Below are 15,196 nucleotides of genomic sequence, written 5' to 3'. Positions count from 1 at the left end.
CAAGCCACTCCACAACAAGTGCTCAGCTTTCCAGCGAACTGCTAATGTAACAGCATTGTCTGTCCATGGACTGGAGGCACGGCTGTGGTTGGTACAACAAAAGAAGTATGTGTTTTTAATAAATTAAGCTTTTCAGTGAAGTGAATATTTATATTTTGTTAAAAAGACACTTTATATTCTTCAATCTATATTTTTTAAACAATAAAATACAGCACTTACTGCAGAAGGCAAGCATGAAAAATGTTTGAAGCTGCGTTTGGACACAACACTGAGTGGCTGGTCACTCTGTATAATAGTGATATTATTCAACACATACATCAAGTTTTGCATACTTCACTGAGAATGTCATGAGTGCCATTTGCAATACAGCTAATCCACATTGGTCATCGATAGCAACAAAACACAAATTTGATACACCTTAACTCACCACCAAATGTGATCTTTGAATTGCTTTTCCCCTTGTACTTCTACTTTCAAAAGTACTTAAAAAAGTAAATGCACTCTCCAAACCACTCATTCTCACTTAAAGGAAGATTGACATACTTAAACCACCTTGAAACGTCTCAAATGGGCCTTTAACTCTGTACAACGAATGTGACCTGGGCCATTCATCCCAGTCACGACAGTATGCTGTAATGGTGTGAGTCTCTGAGTCTATTTTATCCAGCCGTTAGGTCTAATTTAACATGGGGAGATAATACCAGTGTGCTATTGAGAGAAGCACTCTGGAGACCAAGGCTGATTGGAGAGAGAGGTGCTATTGAGATATTAGTCCTTTTGTTGAAGGAGCCACCAAAGAGGAGAAAATGAACTGTCAGCCTCAAGAAACATTAAGAATAAGGGTTCTCAGCTCTCCATAATAAGGGCTGAATTAGAATGGGAGAAAGGAAATGGGGTTTACTCCCTTGCTCTTTTTCCTCATATCCATTATGTGAATGTCACAAATAATTTCGAAATTCATACTAAAAGGTACGAATAAAGAGAAAAGGTAGCAGTTTTATCAAGCATTGGTTTCAAAGAATGATTTATAATATGTTTCCTTGTGTTTTGAATATTTCTACGGTTTCCATTTTTTAAAGGGCCACTAGGCTACTCTGATGTCCCACTACAGATGCCATGGCAACGTTTTAGATAGTGATCCCATACTGTACGTAGGATTAGCATTGTTCTAAATGCAGCGTCATCTATTCACACCAATGCTTTTAATGCCTCTTGCCACATGGACTGGTGCTCAGTGCCCTCATTGTGTAACAGCAGATTCATGCAGCAGTTGTTTGTGACAGTGGGTGTTGGTGTCATGTGTAATCGTTATGAAGCTGATGCTAGAGGTAGATGATGTGTGTGTAGGAGTCAGCTTCCATTCTTAAGCCATAATCTAAGAAGGTTTTTTATACATTATGTGTACATATAGACTGTTGATGGAAGGGACTATGTCTTTTTGAAACTTTCAGATCCCAATGCTAAATAAAATGTTTTAACCATCTACAGCTTTGAAATACATTTGAAAGTTGTTTTTAGCTTGTGCATATATACTGTCAAATCATTTTCAAAGCAAACATCTAATAAAGAAACACACTGTCAATAGTAAGGTGATGTTGATCTTGGCATCATAGGTGGTTCTACACTATAATATTTGGAGACTTTAAACATACATGAACTTCTCTGTGATCTTCTTGCTATGTCTGAGATGGGAGGGGGACACTATTAAATTGTCACGCCCACATGTACACACACATGTACTGTACGCACACACACACACACACTCAGCCTGTTTTTCCCACCGACACAGTGACAGAGTGGTGTCATGTGGAAGCAGTTATTCTCCGGTCAAGGGTTGACGGCCTTATATGCTCTTTATCAGGCCCTGGAGGGGTTGCTGAGTACATGACTCTACTACTCACAAGCAAACAGCTAACACGCAGCAATTACACAGTCTGAGTGCTGCTGTATCCTGCAAGATACAGAAGCCAGCCTGAAGCAACTTTCCCCCCAAGTGTGTTTGAGACTCCATAGTTACTTTTGGTGAAGTTTACATTTGTACAACTTCTGGCTTAAGGGAGCAGAGTCTATTAATGTTTAGATAGATTCAGGGTCAATGGCTTTAACCTAAAATGTGCAGTAAACATTTACATAAACAAAAGCTTAAAACAGAGTAAAGAGATGTATATGAATTTCTCAGGACAGCTGTGTAAGTCTGCATGTGTACCAGACATCTTCTCCAGAGGGAAGAGGGAACATTGAGTGAATGATTGAAGGGTCAGACCACTCACTCCCTCAGCTCTTAAAATAGAGCAGAGAGAGAGAGAGAGAGAGAGAGAGAGAGAGAGAGAGAGAGAGAGAGAGAGAGAGAGAGAGAGAGAGAGAGAGAGAGACAGAGGTAGCTCAGGTGTCAAACCCGGATCGTGAGGAAAGGGCAGCGCTCCAACAGAACATCACCACATTCCAATGAAGAGACCAGAGCGCTAAAGCAAAGCAGAACAGGACGGCTTGTTCTCAGCCTCTATTGGCAGCCAGCCACAAATAGCCACTGGGCTGCGCCTGTTACTGTGCTAGAGAGACCAAGCAGAGTTTCAGACAACAAGTTGTGGAGACAGAAGGGAGTCGAGGGGTGGAGGCAGCAAGTTAGAGAGACAGAGAGAGAACAGTGGGCATGGGGTGATTTTACTTTAATGACAATGTACTGTGTGTTGCTGTAGCCTATGTGCACACATGGAATATACATGGTAATGTTTTTAAAAACACATGCAGCCATTTACATGACAAAGATAAATAAGTGAAGCATAAGACATTCTACTTGTATATCTCTTCCTTCTTTTTGTCTTACACACACACACATACAATGAATGAGAAATATTAGGTGAAGTGACATATGGTTGAATTTCCTACCATGGATCTTACTGGCCCTGATGTGTCCAACCTAACCATGCAACTTGAATGCTTCCACCTTGTATATATGATTCTGTCATACAATACCGGTTAACACATTTATGAGAAACAACCAAATGTGCAACAAGACAAAGGATAGTTCTATGGCAAAGTTCACCAACGTACCAAGAGCTGCAAAAAGCAGAAGAAACGACATATGAGGAAGTGGGCCTATTCAGAGTGTTGTTTTACATCCACAGGTCCCTTGAATGGTGAACTACACCTCAAGTACAGTAATACTTGGCCTTTAAAAAAACAATAAAAACAAAAACAATTTGCAAATCACTAAAACATAAAATGAATGACTTATATTTTAGTTAATACACACAAGTTCTTAAGGCTTAACCACATGCAAAGGCAGCTTTGACAAACAGGCACACAAGATTATTTGGAAGTGAAACGGGGACATGGAATATATGAATAAATTATTAGAGATAAGACAGTGATCAGATCAATACAACTTGGACATGGCATCAACTAGCCTGTTGTTTCAGCCCATAGTAAAGGAGGATGTATGTTGTGGTTCCAGTGTGTCAACACTGCAGTCAGTCAGTGCATCACCCCACCAGGTAGAGATGAAATGATGCTACATAAATATTAGCATCTTATATCATGTAGCGAAAAGCTGACGTACATATCACAGCTATTAATACAATTCTGGGTCTTCTACAGTTAGGTCTGTTAAATATACAGCACATGTAGGATTATAAAACAGAGCACTTGATATTGTCAAATTATCTTCAACATGCTGAGATCCACTGTGCAAGTCTAGACCATTAGCCTACTCCTCGAGAACACTGAAAACCTTCTTGCCAATAATAAAAAAAGTTGGCAAAAGTTGGAAATGTACACTGTATTTATATACTTATACTTATACACTATATTTTTCAATTTCAACAGAGAGAAATGGTTATGAATGTCTAGGGTAACTTGGAAATGTTTTTTTCACAGTTTAACCATACATACATACATACATACATACATACATACATAGTGACTTGAAATAATACCAAGTTTGTGCAATTCTGATGCTCCAAACAGAAAGGCACATCTAACTTTGCCCCTTGGCACTCAACATCCATCAGGCTTATTTACCATTAGAACGCCAGACTGGCAACATTAGATCATCTGAGTTATGTTTAAAAAACAGAGGAGTGTCAACTTGACTTACCAAACCTTGAGGAACATTTTCTCTCAATGTTCACACTTCAACTTTGAAACTCATTTCAGCCTGCTTGAGGTCAAAGCCAGGACACAATGTAGTTCACTGCTTCTTTAAAATGATCATTCTGATTTAATCTTCTGTTGAACTAGCTAAAAATGGCACAACTGATTTTGAGTTGATGTGATCATCATCAAGATATAAATTTAGGCCTAATCATTTTTACACTACATAAAAGTGTAACAACCTAATATACTTAAAGGATCTATGAAAAGTTCAGGTGGGATAAGAACCGACAGTGTAATGCTGAAGAGGTGCGACTGAAGGATTATTGCAAGATATTTGTAAATATGAAAGACTGAGAACGTCTAGATGAAAAAAGTGTAAGACCACACTGACACAACTTTGAGTTTATGCTGTGCCCATCACCCACATTCCCCATCTATGAACAGTCTGCCTAACCTGAGTGAACTACTGCTGTTACAGACATGCATTGCATACACATAGTATGTTAATGTTTAAAATACGTGCCATTATAGCCTTACACAGCTATTATATTTACCAAAGACCATTTCCAAGTCTTATGAGAGAAAAAAATATGATATAAAAAGAAACAGCTAGCTTGCTTGTCTGTTTCACAGTGTAATCATGTTATTAAACCTACAATAAATAATAACTGCAAGGTGTGTGTGTGAGGCAAAGGAAATATATGCTTGTGAGTTGCTGTATGACCCTGTCTAGCCTGTAACATTCATGGACTGAAATTAATTGACATTCAAATCGCTTTCAAATGTGGTTAGCTGCATTTGGGTGAAATTGGCTGGAGGCTGGTCTAAAGTCAGTTTTCCATTTTAGTTTTTTTTTTTTCTTTTCGGTGGGGTGATCTGATTCTTGACCAGCATCAACGGGAAACTTCACCTCTGAGAATTTCTGCCTCCGGGCTTCTCTCTTGAGAAAGGAGAAATCCACATTGCACATACACAAGTCCAGGTCTGGCAACCTGCTGAAGGCACTTGGTACCTTCTGTCAGCTACAATACAAGTTCATCCATTTCTCCCATAATGGACCTTACCCCTCTTCTTCTTAATCCCATCTCTTCTTCATTTGTTCCTACTGTTTAATTTTTTTTTCAGCCTGCTCCGTCAGTCCACTTCACTGATGACTCCTCTCGTACTTGCCCAGCTTCTTCGGCTCCTTGCTGGGCATGCACCAGTCATCTGCCTCTGTGCTCGTCTGGTAATGCCTTAGGGCTGACTTGTTGAAAACAGGAAGTCTCTCCACTGACTCTGAGGACAAGGCCTGGTGATATAGAGTATAGAGTGGAACTATTTACTCTGGATCCTTTTCTCACAGACATGCATGCCTAAACTGTGCTAGTCAGATCCAGGTTATTTCTCATCGGGCTTTGCTATTCTGTTCCAGCTGTGCTTGATGAAAACACCGTACAGCTTGGCTCAGTAGTGCAAAAGGGTAAAGGAAAACAAAAATCTCTCTGTTTTCTAACACAGATCACATGATAAGTTACCACTTACAACACGACATGCATCAGTTATGCTATTTGTGCTACATAATTACTCTACATCTGCCACCATTTAGTCAATCAAGCATGTTTAGTTGACAGTATCATTTTAAGTGAAACTCTACACCAAATTTGCCTTCACGGCTATTTTTGATAGCCAGTGTATGGAGGCAGTGTTGTTCTCACCTTCAAGTATATGACAGCTGAGGTGCCATGGCCCTCCATGGAGTAGAGCTGCAGGTCTCCCTGGAAGTACCTGGCATACAGACGGGAGATGGGCAGGCCATAGCCAAAACCAGCCTGAAGGAAGGAGGGAGGGGAGGACAGAAAAACAGGGTCACAACAGTATTACAGATTATACTATCTGGGCAAGTTGCTAAAACATAACCATGTAAAACATCAACTGAAAACACAAAACTAAAATATCTATGGTTTGGTTTGGAAACAGATAACCTTCACTTTCTCTCTCATAGTTAGAGTTTAACCCAAAGAAATGTGGCTAACTACAGTCCAGTTTGTAATTCAGCTAATTTACAACCATGTTCAGCTGTGTGTGGCTCTGTTTAACGAGGTAGAATTAGATTACGGTTTAGATTTCATCTCAGATTCAAGACAGCATTGATTTTACTGAACTTCATCTCATGTTTCAAATGCAAAAGCAAACATGACATATTTTTATCTTGAGGATATTTTTTTTTCCATTTCTGTGATATGTTGGCTATTCCCTGCTAGCACACTGACTGTAAGACAATCATCAAGACTAATAAGAAACCGTAGTGCAGTGAGAGTGCCAGGTTGGTCTCACCAGAGGAGCGTTGCGGGAATTGTCCACATGGACGGGACTGGGGGCCGTGGAGTACATGTAGCTGAACAGACGCTCAATCTTCCTCAGAGGGACTCCACCTCCTCTGTCAGACATCTACAAACAAGAACGAAAACACGGGTCCTCTCACTGTTATGCCAACAGGCTCACGGCCTCATAGTTTGTCTTCATCATTTGGCATTTCAACCGAATCTCATCAGTGTTCATCATACTTACAGAATATAAGGTCTTTCCCATTCAACCGTTTAGACCTGGACCCGCACACATAATGGCTGAGGTATGACAGTGTGTGTTGTGTACTTCAGGTATGTGTACTATGTATACAATGGCACAACAGCATGTGCTTCTTTGTTGCTATAAACCTAGAACATTGGTTGTGTGCCATCTTAACCCTTCATGTACCTTGATGGTGAGGTCCTCAGTACCCAGTGAGACTCGCACTTTGATGGGTGGCAGAGTCAGGCTCGACTCATGGGTCTCTACTGTAGCTCTCATGGCGTTCTGACAGAAAACATGCACAGTACATTACATTACTGACTGAGCAGACACACCTCTAAAGTCAATAATGCTAGCTTTCATAATACAATCACTAAAGATGCTGAGAATCAGTCTGGGTAAAGAGTAATATATCTTTATATGAATTAGGTTGAGATGGTATGTGGGGTGCTGCATATTAAGCAGCATACCAAGCAAAACAGTATCATAATGTAGTAATTTGAGATGTTACACTGTAAGCATTACTAGTTTAGGTTTGTTCATTACTGTACCTTGAAGAGCTCAAACAGCATGTGGTAGAGGTGGGATGGCACATAGACAATGTGGAGCGGCTGGCCAGGGGTTTTGGCTGTGAAACATTTGGTACTATTGATCACTTGGAAAAAACACACTTTTCCTTAATGTGTAAATGTGTCACTCACAAGCATGACAAATTGATAACCATGACACCCTGGGTGAAAGGTAAACCAGTGAGTGTGCAATGCAGGCTTGTTAGAAAACTGTGTGTTTTGTGGGAAAAGTCTACACTATAACTCTGCCAGAGCCGAGACAGAGTTTGAAAAGAGAAAGAGATAAGAGACCATGCCAAACTAAGCAAGGAAAATAACAAAGTCATTCATCATTTTGTTTTATTCTCTCTAGCCTTTATCTGCAAAAACACTGGCTGATAATATATACAGTTTAATCATATCTCTAGTATACAGTATATGTGCCAACATAATATGCTGTAGGAATTGCGAATCTGGATTTTATCCAGGCACATATTGTAACAATAACTGCACATTTGAAAAATTAAGTTTTCCCTTAATTTACATATTCCACACATAAGGATGGTCTTTTTTATGCTGTGTAATCATGAAGCCAACTGTTTCCATGCTATCCAATCCTACGCATATTAGCATGGCGAAATAAAACAGGTCTACTTCTCTTTGCACTGGAGAGCATTCTGTCGGTATGAGCTATGTGGATCAAAGAGAGGGATGTATAATGCTGAGGCTGGCTCCTGACAGGCCCAGCTGACAGGAAACAGACACACAAGGCCTCAGCTAAACTAACAGAGGTACACACTGGATTTCAGGGAACTCTAGCCTCTCACACAGATGCTGTGCACAGGAAAAAAGGGAAACTACAAGATATAGACTAGAATAACAGTTAAAAAAAACATCTTAGCACACAGACTAGCACACTAAATCTTAACATACTGACAAAAATAGCTTTCATATGTAAATAAGAACTTTGGGGTTGCATTTTTAAGACTTACAGTTGACTTGTGTGATCTCCATATCAGGAGATGTCAGGTAATACTGCTCACAGAGCATCTTGGAAGTCTCATAGGCATCTGCAGAGTGAAATAAAAAATAATCTATGGTTGCTATTCAGGGTGAGAAATTGCACTATAGCAGTCTAACAAAAGAGAATGATGATTCATGCTAAAATGGAGAACACCAGAAGACATTTTGTTGGCCAAATGGTTCTCTAAGCTTTCAGTTACAGCAATTTACATTTCACTGGCATTCACAAGAGGGTCTATCACTCCAATAAAACTCATCATGACTTGCTTTCACGTTCCACTCCTTACAATGACTCTACAAATATCAGATGATAAAAGGTCAAACTATTATGAATCTGTACAAACAGTGAGTGGTGGAAAACAGCTAACACATCCAGTGTGTGTATAGTTCCTTATCTAATGAAATGTCTATATATAGAAGGCAGTATTGGAGCTGAGGAGGATCATTACCTTTTACTACCTCCACCACGTCACAGCTGGGGTCGATGCTGCCAATATGTTTGGGATGGGCTGGGTTGACGCTGCCGTCAAAGATTAATGCTACAACAAGAACAGTGGAAGAAACACGCACAACTGTGTGTGACTCAAACACGTACACACATGGGTGGTGCATACAGACCGTGCACCATCCATAAAGGCCACACATTCCTTTCCAGTGGGAAATGTTAGCACTAGCTGAACACTTTTTATTGACATAGTCAGACATGTGCGCTTGTACTGACAGAAATAATGTCTAATGAATTAATCATTCAGTGCAGTGGCAGAGCAGCACTGCTGTAAAAGGCTGTCAACGTTGTGGTGATTATGTGGTACTTTGTTAGAGCAGCCAAATCTTAAACATGTCTGAGATCAGCACTTTGTCCTTAATCAGATAAAAAAAAAAAAAAAACAGTAGTGTGATCCAATCAAAATTTCAAGAAACCAATTAATATAGTGCCCCTTCTCAGAGGGTCAACACTTCAATGCTTGCTCTCTCAAGCATAATCAGTAACATAATCATTGAGTACAGTTTAATGAAATGGGCTTTTACCAAGTACTCACTGACAAGTTTTGAGTGCGAGTGACTGTGTTGATTCATGAGCTTAACTCACTGATAATCACCGAGTGCTATACTGACTGTGCTGGTTCATGAGCATGCGTGTGGAGATGCGGCTCATGTAGAAGCGGTCCAAGAAGTACTGGACGTTCTGGTTGGTGACGGGGTCCACGCCGAAGGCCTCCTTGTACTCCACCACGCCCTGGGCCATGGTGGGCACCACGTTGTTGTGCCGGTTACGGACGTTCACCAGAGTCTCTGTGAACCTGGGGGCGAAGAGATGATGCATGAGGTACTATGTGAAGGTAGCCAGTAAGTCACATGTGTAGGATATGCAGTCTGTGCATCAATATAAGCGTGCATGGGCACACATACACATACAGTACATGTTTATTTAATTTCCCCACACGCATGGTCCACCACTTATGGCAGCGTGGTGCATGGTTAGAAAGCACCTAGGTAGCAGTCATGTCTGCAGTCTAGAATTACTTAAAAACTGGAGACCAAAAGAAGTCAAACAGCTAATTGTAATCTTGAAAATCAAGAGTTTCGCGAGGTGGCAGCAGCAGAGTTAATTACCGCTAATTTCATCAGGCACTTAAAGAAACACCATTTGAAGCAGTACAACAAGTTCTCAGCAACTGTACAACAAGATATGTGAGCAGCTCTTGGATTGGATGAAAGGCGTGACAATAATTGTTTCCATACAGACATTTGGAATTCAGACGTCTGCCCCAAGTTACTCCTGAGTTTGACTTGCACTGGATTAATTCGAGCTTTGCTTTACAAAGGGCAGTGTTGAAAAATAAACAATGTTCAATTAATTACAAAACTATTGGATCGGTACTCAGACAAATGCTCTATGTTTTATGATCTTAATGCTTTTGATGTAAAATTCTGCATTGTTTTCACTATACCTTACTGCAAGCATGAATTAATAAAGTCAAGTCAAGTCAAGTCAACCCTGAGGCCTACACAAGCAATCCATGTGTACTGAAATGTCTGTAAATTACTTACTTGGTCAGGACCTGTTTATCATCTGGATCTTCCTCTAAAAACTCCACAATCTCCAACAGACTCTGTGAATACCTGGTGGACATAAAAAGGATTAATTTAATTAGAGAATATGGAAAGATCCTCAACTCATTAATTTACTGTATGAGTCAGTATCTGTTTTGGAACAGCATTCCTGGTTATAATATACCATGCAAAGCACAGGGGTGTATTTATATACAACAATGTCTATTTCAGTCTTATCAATACAGTGCACTTAATGCAACAATATGTCCATATCTCTTGAGCAGTGATTCACCCTTTCAAAATTGAAATACTGTGTGAGTAGCTTAGCGGTGTTTGGAAATTCTTGTGCAACTTAAAAGCTGTGTAATTAGCCATAATGCATTAATACATGATTCAATCAATACAGTCTGAACTAATGTTTGCTTGTTAATCACTGCTAGTCCATATACATTATGTTTAGGCCAGCAGCAGAAGAAGTGATTCTGTGACTTGAATGCTGAGCTCTCAGATTCTCCCTCTCTCTCTTTCTCTCTCTCTGTAGAAAACTAGGTGAAGGGTGACAGGCAAAGCGGCTGTGTTTTCAACGCACTGACTTTGTCCCTCAACTGACCTTCAACACTCTACCCCTGGTTTGGATTAAGACCTATCATGCAAACAGACAGTCATCTTGAAACAGTCTGTTATACAGCTGATGATTTCACAAACTTTTGTTGCCCGGAAATATCAAGGCTTGATTCCTCTCCCCATGTCAACAAAATAGTTGTGTGAGAGATCAACTTCTTTGTTGGCAACGCAAAGAGTGTTGCTGCAGTAGGAAGAGAAAGCCAGAGCGAGAGAGGTAGATAGCCAAATATAGACAAGATGGATCATAAAAGAAGGGTGGGGGAGGGCCGGTGACCTTTGTTGTCAACATTTGTTGTCTAACGTACAGTGGAGACTAATGCATTCAATATGGCAGGGCAAAGGCTGTATTAGAACACTGTGTTTTAGCAGAATGTTGGGAAGCAACAAGTCGGCTGGAAAAACCTACTAGAAAAATTACTGGGCAATAGGACCGTATTTTTGCCTTTGTCAAACATATGACAGACAAAAGTTGTGACTCAGTCAAGTAAACAAACTACTGTAGATTATATTTGGGAGCTCTCATGAAAAGCCTGTATCTCTGACACCTTTGCTTGACTGCACACAGTATGAAGTGGAGGTGAAAGACAGGAGAGTGGGGGTGGATGCAACACTGGTAATGAGTTCAGCTCAAACTCACAACATTGTAAGTACATGGTGTGTGAAACCTATTCCCTTCATCCAGGGAGTGTCCCACAGCCTTTCATCATGACAAGTGAAAATGATTGCAGCTATTCAGCTAAGCGGCGCCTGCCTAGAACAGAACTATCATGCGTCCTGATGTCTGGGACATAATCTCAGTCTTTACAGCCTTTCACCTTGTCTCTACCCCACCCTTTATACCATGGTACATAGTGCAACTTTATATGTGTGTGTGTGTGTGTGTGTGTGTGTGTGTGTGTGTGTGTGTGTGTGTGCATAGACAGATACTGGGACAGCTGGCATAAAGCCATACCTGTGTGTGGTTTGACTTGGGGTAGTAACTACTAACAACGTGAGGAGGCAGAAGTGTCCTGGCCTGCACTTACATTGTATCAGGATATACTGTATTTCTCTGTGTACCGTATAGCCTTTTGATAACATTTTATACCGACAGGCATTCTTCAACCAACTTGGAATAGGCAACATTATAGGTATAATGCACTTGTGGGAGCACATGAAGGTGGAGACTTTACTTTGATCCATTAAGTTATAAAGGGCTTATCACATAAGGAGGAAGATGGCACAACAACATAAAAAAAACAGGGCTGTCCAGCACTTTAGCCTTATCTACTTCAAACAAACTTCATAAGGCATATTCCCAGTTCAATGGCATCAAGCCACGTAGCTTAGTGAGCAGCAACAGGGAGAAAGGGAGCTGATGCATCTTTAAACAGAACAGTCACTGCACCTCACACAACCACAGAAAACATCAACAGCAAGTGATCACAATCGCTAGCCTGCGACTAGCTGAATTCACTAAAGTAAAGGGAGGCAGAAAGGATCCATTTTATTTGAAGCCGAACATCTGGAGACTGGAATATGGGGGAAGCCTTCTTTCTGGGATTGGGGGGTATCATGAGGTGTACGGTAGAATGTCAAAAAGCAAGAGTGAGGCCTTCAAGATAATGCTAAGTCATGACATCCTATGCTAACATAGGCATAACTATAATAGCTTAGCCTACTGCAAGGAAATCATTGGTTTAGAGAAGCTTAGTATGTAAGGCTGCAGTTGATTGGCAGCGGGGGGTATTACTGGAGGTAGTGACTACTTTGACATAGCACATTTAAGGATTTGAGAAAAGAGTATAGTATAACCTGGTATCAGGAGTATAGGTGTATTCTACCAGCTGTAATGAGCAAAGGTACAGCTATGAATTCTGGGACCAATGACAAGAAGTGACAGTAGACATGGGAAAACCCAATTATTCCAGTTTTTGGGGTCCTAATTTACCGTTCCTTCCACTTGCTGTAACCCTGGAGGTGCAAAGACACTTCAGTAGGGTGTTCATGCAGTAGAGAGGGAGTGATCACAAAGGACAGAATATATAAGGGGGTCTAGAGCAGTGTTTCCCAACCCAGTCCTCAAGGACCCCTTTTCCTGCAAGTATTGGTTCCAGCTCTACTCTTGCGCACCTGATCCAGTTAAGGTGTAATGCTGATTGGTAGAGACAGATCTACCTGAACAGAGCAGCATGAAAGTGTGTAGGCCCAAGTGGGATCAGGTGTGCAAGAGTAAAGATGGAATAAAAACTTGCAGGACAGGGGGTCCTTGAGGACTGGGTTGGGAACCACTGGTCTAGAGATTGGCCTACCAGCTGGTGAGGAGCTGTAGGGATGGAGTGCTGAGGAGCTTGTCGGGGAGAAAGTCAATTTCCTTCATGATGTTGGCCAATCTGACAGGAAGCTCCTGGCGCAGGAACACAAACGAGGTCTTCTCACATGCATTGGCTGAGCCTGCAGTCACATGACGGAGAGAGAGTGAGAAAAAAATCCCTGGGCAGGCGTTCAACTTTGACCCCATCCTGAGAAAACTGCCACTTTTCCTACACAGCTTGCACTATCTGTTGAAGGAAAGACTCTGTCCAGGGTTGATTCTGGACAGGGTCTTGACCACAGACTGTAAAAAAAAAAAGGCTTGACCTACGAGATATTGTGCAAATGCAACGGAAAAACATGATGAAATCATCTGTTTTTTTGTATGTTTGTTTTTTTTTGCTGAGGCAGGACTGAAGTATCATGAGAGCTTGCTTGAGTGTATGCCAATGAAGAGATCAACTAAATTAACTTATTTTGCTCCTGCTTTAAACAGTTGTAGCCAGTACAGCATATTTCAGTCTTTTGTATCCAGTCATACATAAGACCTAACAATTGAAGGCACTAATTTGATACTGACTTTTCATATAATGAACTGAAGTGACACAATTGACAGCAACGTCGACACTAACTCCTGTTACTATGCAATAATGTATTTAACGGAATTAGCCTAGTTGTAGTAGTTGTTGCCAACCAAATTTAATGCCTATCAGTGTATATACTGAACAATGACAGCTGTCACATACAAACAATAACGACTGACTCAGTATTTGGCATGCATACAGATTAATGTTGTGCCAATGCACAAACTAATTCAAATTTGCCTTCAAAATTGCCTGGCAAAATTAGGGCATGTCAGCATTTATATACAAAGTCTGAAAAACTTACCAAAGTCAATGAACTGCTTCATAGACAAGGGCGAAGGGGAGAACTTGGAAAACCTTTCCACTTGTTTTGGTATCCCAGCTATTGAGCTGTTTTTCAACAAAAACTGAGCGAACTTCATGTTTCCTCTGGCTCTGCTCTTCAGATCACTTCTTTGTGAAATAGGGACAGGCTGCCCTCTCTTCAGTACGCTGGCTAGCTGGGCTAAAGCTGGCTAGCATACAAAAAACCCTCGTTAAATTGACATCATTAGTGGATGCCGGTTGTCACTGCTCCTTTATCGTTTTTACTCGAGCAGTTTCCTCGCATCTTGGCAAGTTTTACCGTTATGACTTCCAAAATGCAACCCCCAAGTCTGTGCAGCAGTGTTGTTGAATGAGAAGCAGTGAGATTGACATTAAATTCAGCCAATGAGCACCGAGATTCGCTGACTTTATGGGAGGGGGTTGAGTGTTTTCGTCACGTCGCTGAAGCCTTAACAAAACATTGTGAAAGGACCTAATTTTATCAAAGCATCCTTTGCCGAAATAGGAACACTTGCTTATTTTACAGTTTTGAACCCTTGTCAAATCATTGTTAAAATGGTGCGCGAGTAAAGGGATAATTCTGACCCTCGGGTCTGACCGAGATACGAAGCCGTTGTAAAATAACCGATGAACCCGATGACACCTGTCACCGCATCACAGTAAATTTAAATATTAATGCGCCAAACGAAAATCACCAATCACTGCAACCACGTTGTTCAGTTGCGCCTCGTAGTTGGTCTAACTGTAACAGACGGGTTCTTGTGGGTCGTTGACAGTGCCAGCATCCATTGCCAACGCTTCAAAATATTAACACTTTTTATTTACAAGTTTTGGATGGCCCTATGCACTTCTTCAAATGGCCAGAAGATGGTGGCGTTGCAATAGTCATGAGACGCTGACAGTGCGTGTGAAAGGAGGAGGGATTTCCTCTCCTCCCTCTCATCATCATCCCACTGCTAGTGATGTATCGGCGTGCAATGCACCTGTTTTATGTTTTATTTGGGTCATCGACCGCCGAAATGCTCTATTTTAACCGGTGTCATCAGTAGCCTCACGAGAAGGTTCAAACCACCCATTCATATATATTCGAGCAGCCTC

General features: G+C 41.0%; 1 protein-coding gene across 3 annotated transcripts; it reads right to left on the bottom strand.

Moving 5' to 3' along the window:
• Positions 1-2,659: 2,659 nt before the first annotated feature.
• pdk4 (pyruvate dehydrogenase kinase, isozyme 4) lies at positions 2,660-14,391 on the bottom strand. 3 transcript variants are annotated; one of them, XM_071547317.1, is made up of 11 exons: positions 14,064-14,391; positions 13,187-13,331; positions 10,269-10,340; positions 9,333-9,517; positions 8,666-8,755; positions 8,186-8,263; positions 7,197-7,273; positions 6,832-6,930; positions 6,412-6,525; positions 5,793-5,906; positions 2,660-5,386 (listed from the first exon to the last, which is right to left on the bottom strand). In XM_071547317.1, exons 1-11 carry the CDS (start codon positions 14,191-14,193, stop codon positions 5,240-5,242), a joined length of 1,251 nt encoding a protein of 416 aa, XP_071403418.1. In that variant the 5' UTR covers positions 14,194-14,391; the 3' UTR covers positions 2,660-5,239. The 3 variants fall into 3 exon arrangements, 2 of the variants coding, with proteins under 2 accessions (XP_071403418.1, XP_071403417.1); XM_071547316.1 differs by having other exon boundaries at positions 13,187-13,328; positions 14,076-14,391; XR_011696966.1 differs by lacking the exons at positions 2,660-5,386; positions 5,793-5,906; positions 6,412-6,525; positions 6,832-6,930; positions 7,197-7,273 and having other exon boundaries at positions 8,218-8,263; positions 9,307-9,517; positions 13,187-13,328; positions 14,076-14,391.
• Positions 14,392-15,196: the final 805 nt, after the last annotated feature.

Source organism: Centroberyx affinis, unplaced genomic scaffold (genome assembly GCF_046629955.1).
Source record: "Centroberyx affinis isolate AG114_WGS23_722 - 3 ecotype Tasmania unplaced genomic scaffold, CSIRO-AGI_Caff_v1 ptg005809l_1, whole genome shotgun sequence".
Lineage (NCBI taxonomy): Eukaryota > Metazoa > Chordata > Actinopteri > Beryciformes > Berycidae > Centroberyx > Centroberyx affinis.
Note: the sequence above shows the minus strand (reverse complement) of the source record. Positions and strands in the feature narration are given on the sequence as shown.

Bases quoted from the DNA above. Each gene is read 5' to 3' on its own strand.
- pdk4 (XM_071547317.1), bottom strand. From the start codon at position 14,193: ATGAAGTTCGCTCAGTTTTTGTTGAAAAACAGCTCAATAGCTGGGATA. The intron at 5,907-6,411 runs GTGAGACCAACC...TCCTTCCTTCAG, and splicing joins ATTCCCGCAACGCTCCTCTG to GCTGGTTTTGGCTATGGCCT. The intron at 5,387-5,792 runs GTGAGAACAACA...CTATATCACCAG, and splicing joins CAGCTGTCATATACTTGAAG to GCCTTGTCCTCAGAGTCAGT.